We start from the raw sequence: 9,878 nt of genomic DNA, 5'->3' as shown, positions 1-9,878 counted from the left end.
ATGCCATCCAAAAGGTTGCAGTTTGAACCCACCAACAACTCAGTGGGAGAAAGATGAGGCAGTCTGCTTCTGTAAAGATCTATGGCCTTGGAAACACTGTGGGGCAGTTCTACTCTATCTCATAGAGTTGCTATGAGTCAGAATCAACCTGATGGCAGTGGGCTTGGTTTGGTTATATATGTGTGTGTGTGTGTGTCTACCTATCTATCCATACACATACACACAGACACAAATATATAAAATTTGGATTACATTGCTTTGATTCCTGCTTTCTTTTACTTAGTATATTTTATAAATTTTCCCATATTACTGAAAAATTGCTAAAGCATCATCTTTAAAAACTGCCATATAAGTGATTTAACCCTTCTATAGTTGAACATTTAGGTTGTTTCTAATTTTCTACTTTAATAAATAATGCTGCAGTGAACACTTTGGGGCATGGATTTTTATCTAAATTTTTAATCATTTCTTTGGGATTTTTAGAAATAAAATTATGAGCTTTAAAAAACCTCTTTAGGATTTTTTATTGCATATGGACAAATTATAAGACAAATTTTAAAAATAATTAATTTAAAAATTATAAGACAAAATTTAAAAATATCATTTTCCTATGCCAAAATCCTAAAGAGAAGTTAGTCAACCTTCATTTAAGAAAGATGTCACACAGACTTAATCTTTTATATTACTTAGCATTATGATTCATGCACAAATTTTACTCCATAACTTTAAAATAGGGACTAGTATTTTTACATAGAATCTCATTTAAGGTTTAAGTATCCTCTCTTGACAGCCAAGAGGCACACACAGTGGCTTGACTAGGTTTTCTGTGTAGGCCCATTTTGAGCTCATCAGTGAAGGAGGTAGCATGGAGTGACTAGTCCCCAAGCTCAAGTACAAGATAGACATCACCAGTCCTTTCTGTGCAGAGCAAGATCCTGCCAACCTCCCTAGAGGTCAGAGTTGACATGAAGATGAGACCTAGTGCCATCTCCGAGCTAATGTCACATACACTGATCTAGCATCATTTCAAAATGTAAGTTCAATTGCTTGCTGTGGTCATCTCTTATGTGAAGGGCAGAGGTAGTATACTGTGTTGATAGCCCATGAAAGGGTATATTCTACCCTGCAATGTATGGTTGTTCTTGGTGTCAGTTATGGACCCCAAAATATTGTGGTGTCTCAGAAGAATGGAAAAGTAAAGTTTTGTCTGTCTCTGCCCTTCATTTTCTTGATTTTGGACCCTTGATACTAAAGTGTGGTCTGCAGACTTGGCAACACTGGCAACACCTGGAGGCTTGTTACAAACACAGAATATCAGGCTCCACTGAGACCTATTAAAACAGCATCTGTCTTTTAACAAGATCCCCAGGTGCCCATTAATGTTTGAGAAGCACCAGTTTAGACTTAAAGATCTTGGAAGTCTTGGGGGTGCTTTCAGATTATGGGAGCATACTATGGGCCCTGCCACATGGCTGACCTGGGAGACATCCTTGTAGGGAACTCCAAGTGAAAGCATGATAAGAGCTAATAGAATATCTAGTGTCATGTTAATCTCTTTTCCTCCCTAGAATTTTAATAAACCAAACAACCAAACTCACTGCCATTGACTTGATTCTGACTCATAGAGACCCACATTGGGTTTCCAAGGCTGTAAATCTTTACCGAAGTAGATTGCCCCATCTTCCTTCTGCAGAGCAGCTGGTGGATTTGAATCACTGACCTTTTGGTTAGCAGCCAAAGCCTTATCCACTGTGCTACCAGAGCTCAGTATTCTATAAATAGTTCAATTTATTGTTTGAAATGTTTAAGGGAAAGGTCATTTGTCCATCTTAGTCCAAGAGGGTTAAGGAGGAGTCATGTCTCCAGAGGCAGTGTGATGGCAGTTGTAGAGATCTACAGTGAATTGAATTTGGCCTTCCTAAGTGTAACCGTCTTCTCTTAATTCTTCCCTCAGGTATAACCAATTATGCTTCCTGGCATACTTCTATCCCATAACAGTAATCTCTGAGGCCTTAGGTCTGAGGTTGAAAGACTGCCCCCTTCTTCCCAGTAAATAGTGAATCTCAAAAGATAAGAATTAGAATTACATTGGGGATTATGCTTCCAGTCTTTCCAAATCATACAGATCATGCAAAATCTGATTTTTTGTTTTTCCCCAAGGAAAGGTGGCAATTTAGCTGATGGATAATGGGACCTGAATTTCTAACTCCAATTTCTGGGCACTCTCTACTATTACATGCTCTCCTTTGGGAAATATTACCCTCTCCAAGCAGTCCCTTCAAATTACTTTGCTTCCCAAATTGCCTTCCCATTTGAAAGAGAATCTTGTTGCCTTTTGGGTGAAGTGGAGGCTTTCAGATATATTTGTGACTATGAGTTAAATGAATTTGACTGCTTCGTTTGCTCCAATTGTGGTCTACTTAAGATTTCAGGAATTAATCCCTTTGAATGAACTGACTCCAGAGGAGCAGATTTGAATAATCATATCTCAAGGGTCAAAGAGGCAAGGGTAAACTTTCCCAAATACCCAGTTCCATTCCATACCCTATGCCCTCCTACCTTCCTCATGGGGAAGAGTCCAGAATCTTTCTTACCTTGGCTGCTCTTGGATATACCAGAGTCTGGTAGATGACAATTGGGCCTGGGGTCTTCACAGAGCCATTGTTGAACGAGTACCAGTTGTGGAAGCTGCTGCTGTTCTTCACAGACTGACTTTCTGGGGCTGCACTCCAGTAGGTGTATAGCCCGTCTGTGGGTTTAACAGGAACGGCAGACTGGGCTCGCCCATAGGCCTCCAGACCCACCTTGGTCTTCTCGCTGGGGTTATTGAGGGATGCCAAGGAGGAGCTACGCTGGTATATCTGCTCATTGGCTAAGCTGTGGGTGCTGAAAGTGACCTTCCTGGTAATCATCATTTCTGAGTGCACGGGGTAGGGGACATGTAGGGAGTCCCCTGAGGAGCATACCTTCTTGGGCCCCTTGGGGAATAGCTCATGGATGGCATTTGAGAGCTCAGCAAAGTCCAATGGCATGCAGTGCAAAGAGTGCAGCCGGAGCTGTGGGTCAGGCCTGTAGGTGCTCTGGATGCCATCCTCAATCTGGTCCACCAGAAGCTTGGCTGACTGCAGAAATGCCACTTGGCCCGTCTCTTTCAGTGCCTCCTTAGAGTAGGCAATTAGGCCATCCATTTCATTCACTTTCATGGTTGTGACTTGCACATATTTTTCAATCTCCTTCTGTCTGGATACTTCCAGATTCTCTATCTGCTCCATGATGATTTTCTCTTTCTCCTGAAGAATGCTGCGCAGCTTGAGAAACCCATTTCTGATCTCCTTTCGCTTTACCTCTTTGTCAGCTTTAAAGCTGTTTTTTAAAATGTTGAATTCCATTAGGTCATTATCGATTTCGTATCGGACTGCAAAATAACCAAGTTAGTTACTTCAGTTTAAATTTTTGTCTGAAAAAAATATCAAAGACAGTATAAAACCCAGTAGCCAACCAGCAATAATTACCTTGGGCTCCAAGGTTGGGAATAGAGAGGGAGGGAGGGAGCCATAGTCGGGCTAGAACACTCTAGAATAGGTTTATGAAATGAATTTGGCCTTCCTCAGTAGACTCCTCCTTTTCTTCTTCTTCTAACACTTCTCTTATGTATCACCAGCTATCACTCTTGGCATACTTCTATCCTAAAATAGTAATCTCTGAGACATTGGGTCTCAAGTTGGAAGTTCAAGGCCACCCTCGGTACTGGTTTTCACTTGTTTGCAGGTTAGACCTGGGAAGAGGTGATGTCACAAATGACTAGCCCAACTTTTCCCTGTATGAAAGTTAAACTCTTGCAGGATAGAAAAAAATACTAGAATTTCTGATGACCACTTCTAAATATGCTTTGCCTCTTTCACTAGGAAGCCAGCCCTTGGGTCAGTCTTTTATATGCCATTTTTTCCCCACTGGGGATTTCTGTTTCTCTTGTGGTTTAGCTGGGTTCTCTCCTGCCTTAATTCCACTTCCTCTTAAGAAAGAATCTGCTTGAAAGAACCTAAGTGCCCATCAATGGAGGAATGGACAACCAAACCATGGTACATACACACAATGGAATACTATGCAACACTAAAGAATAATGTAGAATCTGTGAAACACACTGCATAACATGGATGAACTTGGAGAACATTATGCTGAGTGAAATAAGTCAATCACAGAAGGACAAATATTGTGTTAGTCCATTATTGTAAAAACCAAGGAAAGGTTTATAAAGGTTTATATATGGAAGGAGACTTTGTTGGTTACCAGGGATGGGAGTGGAGGGGAGGGAAAATTGCTACATAGGTAAGAGACAAGTATTGATTTGGTGAAGGGAAAGGCAATATACCAACACAGTAACACTAAGGAAAAGGAAGACACAGAGAGGTGTACAAGAGGTGCAGACAACAAAGATAAATACTTTGGGATATACAATATTGCATTATCAGTAATAACATCAATCTATAGGTAGATACATAGATAGGCTGAATGATCAGGTATGTCTAGGCAAAAGGGAATATACCTATGACCATATAAAAATTTGGCAGATGACATTCTACATATGTATTTGTGTGTGCTGTAAGAATGTCCATATACATAGAACTAACAGGTGGCAAAGTTATTACCTTCTTAGCTGTATCCAATCATCTTGAGGGAGCGAGTTGTTGGACCTTGGGCTTAGGACCATGGTCACAGGGGACATCAATCTCAATTGGCATAATACACTACACAGAAATATTGTTCTATATCCTACTTTGATGAGTAGTGACTGGGGTCTTCAAAGCCATCCAAGATGCAACAATTGGTCTCTCCTCATTTGAAGCAAAGAAGAATGAAGAAAATCAAAGACACATGGAAACACTTAGTCCAAGAGATTAGTGGGCGATTCGAACCTTAGCCTATATGACCCTGAGACCAGCAGAGCCATATGTTGCCCAGCTACCACTGCAACCACTCAGAAAGGGGTCAATGAAGGAGATCCTGTATAGATCATGGGAGAAAAATGTGCAAAAAAAACTCAAAATAATTAAAAAGACCAGGCTTACTGGTCTGATAGAGACTGGTGAAACGCCAAGACAATGGCTCCTAGTCACCCTTTGGGCCTAGAATTGAACTCATTTCCATGGCTTTCAGCCAAACAATGGACAGGCATATAAGGTGAATATTTACCCCAATTAAATACACTCCTTATAAGAACAATTAATCATGGGAGATCAGAAGGGCAGCATTTGCACAGGGAGATAGCTCAGAGGGCAGGAATGCATAAGAAAGAAGGACACAGGAAACAGGTAACCACAGGGAAGAAGTGGGAAGAGAGCTGTTACATTATGGGGATTGCAATGTCATGAAACAAAATGTTTATGAACTTCTGTGTGGAAAATGAATTTGCTCTGTAAACTTTCACCCAAATCATAACAACAACAATAATAATAAAAGGAAAAACATGCTGTTAAACTTCAAAAAGAACCCAATTCATCCTGAAATATAAATAACTTGCTCATGGCATTTGGATTTTAAGTTCACTCAGTCATTCAACAAACATTTATTGGGCACCTGTCACATGCCAAGTTTCTTCTTAGGCACTAAGGGATACAGATATGAAAATGAGAGGGTATGTCCCCAAGGGCACTCATGAACACAAAGATACTACAGTATGGAGGTTGTTATAACAGTGATGCATTGCTGCACATTTTTGTCTGTGAAATGGACATCTTTTTTGTCTTTAAAGCATTTTAAGCATTAGGCAGCAATTTGAAGATATGTTAGTCTTCTGTGGCCCAAACTATGGGTAGGGTCTTCCACGTGAAAGGCCAACTCTACAGTGAATTGATGGGCTATAATTCTCACCATGTTTTACTCAGGGATGAGAATGACCAAGTCTTATTATACTTGGTTCTTACTGGGCCGACAAGAAGCTATACCTCTGTGAGTGGTGGTCATTGTAACAATGATATTCATTTGAATAAGAGAAACCCTAGAGTGCCATCAGAGCACAAGAGCAGGGGCCATGCCTGCCTTGGTTATCATTATGACTAGAGTGTGTAGAAGGTAGTTAACGGGTGTTTGTTGAGTGAAAGTCATTCTGGCTTATTAATATCTTTGGGATGAATGCCAGCGGTGTCACTCTGTGGCCCACTTCCTGAAATTCTTATTACCTCTGTCCACCTCCCTCACATTGGCCCAGAAAGAATGGGAGGAGTTGCAGGTCGAGGCTGAACAGGAAACTAGCAGGACAAGGATATGACTTCGGTGGTGCTGAGAAGTGCTCCTTGCTTTCCCCAAAGGCAAGCCATACTGTGACTTATGGCTGCTAAAATTCTATTTTACAGATTAATTTCTTTGACTTTTCAATAGTTATCCAGTGTCAAAGATACCTGAATAGGAAATTTTTTGCTTTACTAGGGATTAGTTAAGCTTGTACAGAACAAGGCCCTGAGAGGTAGGATAAAAAAATCTTAGATGTGGGGGAAGAGTCAGCACCAGGAGACAAAGCAAGAAAGAGGAGGCCAGAAGCACCCCAGTCCCCAAACATGACAAAAATGACAGCTTTGCAAAAGGGGTCTTAAAGCAGAGCCAAATCAGGCAATACACTTAAAACTAGCAATTATTTGTTAAACACTTATTATGGACCAAAACCCCAAACAATTCTTTTGCTGTTGAGTCAATTCTGACTCATAGTGACGTTATAGGACAGAGGAGAACTGTCCAGTTGAGTTTTCTAGGCTGTGATCTTTACGGAAGTGTAGGCTGCTATATCTTTCTCCCATGGAGCAGCTGTTGGGTTTGAACCACCAACATTTTGGTTAGCAGCTGAGCACTTAACTACTGTGCCACAGGGCTCTTTATAATAAAATAGGTCCATTATAATAATATATTATGCATATTTTCCTAGGAGGAAGATATTGTTCCCATTTATATCTGAGGAAACAGGCTCAGAGAGGTTAAATGACTGTCTAGCGTCACACAGCAAATAAATCAGTGATACCTGGTCTTTTTCCTAATTTTATTTATCTAACTTCAAAGGTTATATTCTTAATTACTCCAGCTGTAATTCTTAGCCCTCTGTGAGCACCAGAATCACCTGGAGAGCTTTTAAAAAATTTATTCTCTTGACCTCACCTGCTGAAATTTAGACTCAGTTGGTCTGCATTGGGGCCCAGGAATCTTGCTTGGTAAGGCAGTTTGCAGCTAAGGTTAGAACCTCATCCAGGTACTCTCTTGTGATCTGGTTAAAATGCAGATTCTGATACAGTATGTTTGGAGTAGAGTGTGAGATTCTGCATTGCTAACAACCTCGTTGGTGATGCCCATGCTACTGGTCTTGGACCAAACTTTGAGCAAGAAGGAACTAAACTTCTGCCTTTAATGCAGTGAGCCTCAACCTTGGCTACACATTAGAATCACATGGGGAGTTTTTTTTTTTTTTAAAAAAAAACAAAACAAAACATGGTAGCAAAGTTATGAACACTTCTTAGCTGTAATCAAACACCTTGAAGGAAGGAGTCACTGGGTCTGGGAGCTCAGGACCATAGTCTTAGGAGACATCAAGGTCAATTGGCATAACATAGTCCACAAAGATAATGTTCTACATTCTCCTTTGGTGAGGAACGACTGGGATCTTAAAAGCTTACGAACAGCTATCTAAGATGCAACTTACTGTTCTCTCCCCATCTGGAGCAAAGAAGAGTAAAGAAAATCAAAGATGCAAGGAAACAATTAGTCCAAAGGACTAAGGAACCATGCAAACCCCAGCTTTTACCACCCTGAGACCAGAAGAACTAGATGGTGCCTGGCTACCACTGCTGAGCACTGTGAAAGGGATCACAATGGGAGGTCCCAGGGAGGATGGGAGGAAAATGTAGAACAAAACTCAAAATCATAAAAAAGACCTAGCTTATTGGTCTGATATTGACTGGTAGAACTCTTGAGACTGTGGCTATTAGACATCCCCTTTAAGTGTGGAACTGAATTCACCTGTGGCTCAACTTTCAGTCAAATGACAGGCCTATAATGTGAACAATAACACCAGGAAGGTACACACTCCCTAGAACAATCAACTATATGAGATCAAAAGGGGAGCATTTACCCAGGGATAAAGCTCAGAAGGGAAGAAAGGGTAGGAAAGAAGGATGAATGATAATGGAAAACACAGAGAGGAAGTGGGAAAAGGGCTGTTATATTGTGGGGATGCAACCAATGTCACGAATCAAATGTGTATGAGTTGTTGAATGGAAAACCAAATTGTTATGTGAACTTTCACCCAAATCGCAATATAAGTAAATAAATAAAACCCATTGCTGAAGCTGCATCGAATTAATCAATCTGTGGGGGTGGGATTCAGGCTTCAGTAGCTTGTAAAACTCCCAGGTGGTTCCAATGTGCAGCCAGGTTGATCCCTCACTTATGCATAATCAACCACAACTGTATCTTCTCCAGGGCTCAGAGTTTCTCAGAGTGTCTCCTTAGACACTTGCTTTTGAAATTAACTGGACGTCTGTTCAAAACACAGATTCATGGCACCTCTCCAGGTAATGAATTGAGTCCTCAATGATAAGTTGAAATCCTGGTTAAAGAATATGTATATATATATTTTGGTTCATTCAGTAAGGACAGGCTAAGTTCTTTTTACCTAAATGGATATGCCATAGAGGTAGCCCCTGCATCCTTCCTAAATGCTGAGCTCCTGGGAATTCATCCTAGTGTCCCCCGCCCTGAATGGAACTTCATGGTTTGATTTTTAGGTGCCCTCTATTCCAAGAAAACTATCATAGATTTCTCCTGTGTGGAAAACTGAAGCCTCCCTGTGGTTGCATAGGGGCTACTCAGAGTGGTCAGCAGTTGGACCTTCCTCGTGCTCAGGCTCCAGAGAATCCAGCTCATAGTAAGTCCCATCTTAAGAAAATTTTTAAGGAGCCAGTGAGGGTACCATTTGCTTGGCAACATGGTTCTTGTAGGTTTCGTTTGTTTGTTTTTATTATAGAAACTTCCCTAGTGGTTCTAAAACAGAATGCCATTAAACAAATAGTGTTTACATATGTGGAAATTGAGAAAATAAAGGTAATCCTGAAATATTCACGTTGGTGAGAGGTCCTAGATGTCATGACAATTAGTTGAATGTCTCTCTGACCCACCTCTGTGTCCAAAGAGGACCTTTCTCTGTAGCTTATGGAAAAGCTGCCTCCCTCTCACATGTTTGGGCATGTTTATAGGATGGAGAAAATGTCTGGCAAAGTGGAAGGGCCAGGTTGCCCTGGTACATTTTGGTCACTTGACTCTAGGCCATGCTTTAAGGAAATAGACTCTTTATTTGTTTAATCTCTCTCTTTGGATTTGGGCCACTGTTTAGAATAGAGTGATTTATCAGTTGAATGTTGTGAAACTAACATGAGCATTAGAATCAGATAGATTGGGCTGGGCATTTACTAGCTGCTTGTGACAATTAGGGAGCTCTGGTGGCACAGTGGTTAAGGCATTTGGCTGCTAATCAAAAGGCTAATGGTTCAAACCCACCAGCCATTCCCTCAGAGAAAGATGAGGGAGTCTGCTCCACAAAGATTTACAGCCTAAGAAACCCTATGGAGTTCTACTCTGTCCTATAGGCTCACAATGAGTTGGAATTGACTGGATGGCAATGCGTTTCATTTTTGGTTTGTGCCAATTACTTCTTTCAACCACAGCTGGTGGAGGGGATTTTAATGTAGTACTGCAGGATTATTAATCAAATGGAGAAAAGCCTGGAAATCATGAGGCTCTTTTTTGAACCTTGTGAAATATTATTGTACTTGATTTCATATGGAAACTAGGTGCAGTTTCCCTTATAGAAACTGTAAGTAAACTATGTTGTTGTTGTTGTTGTT

At 40.8% G+C, this 9,878-nt stretch overlaps 1 protein-coding gene across 1 annotated transcript in view; it reads right to left on the bottom strand.

Annotated features, from left to right (window-relative positions):
- The window catches only part of TRIM42 (tripartite motif containing 42), a 28,738-nt gene that overhangs the window by 12,066 nt on the left and 6,794 nt on the right, over positions 1-9,878 (bottom strand). Inside the window, exon 3 of the mRNA XM_007947518.2 lies at positions 2,595-3,415. Within this exon, the coding sequence (XP_007945709.1) occupies positions 2,595-3,415 (821 nt within the window). The remainder of the gene's footprint in view (positions 1-2,594; positions 3,416-9,878) is intronic.

This window comes from Orycteropus afer, unplaced genomic scaffold, assembly GCF_000298275.1.
Source record: "Orycteropus afer afer isolate SDZICR_OR568_19922 unplaced genomic scaffold, OryAfe1.0 scaffold00188, whole genome shotgun sequence".
In the NCBI taxonomy this organism is placed as follows: domain Eukaryota; kingdom Metazoa; phylum Chordata; class Mammalia; order Tubulidentata; family Orycteropodidae; genus Orycteropus; species Orycteropus afer.
This window is presented reverse-complemented; position numbering and strand designations above follow the sequence as displayed.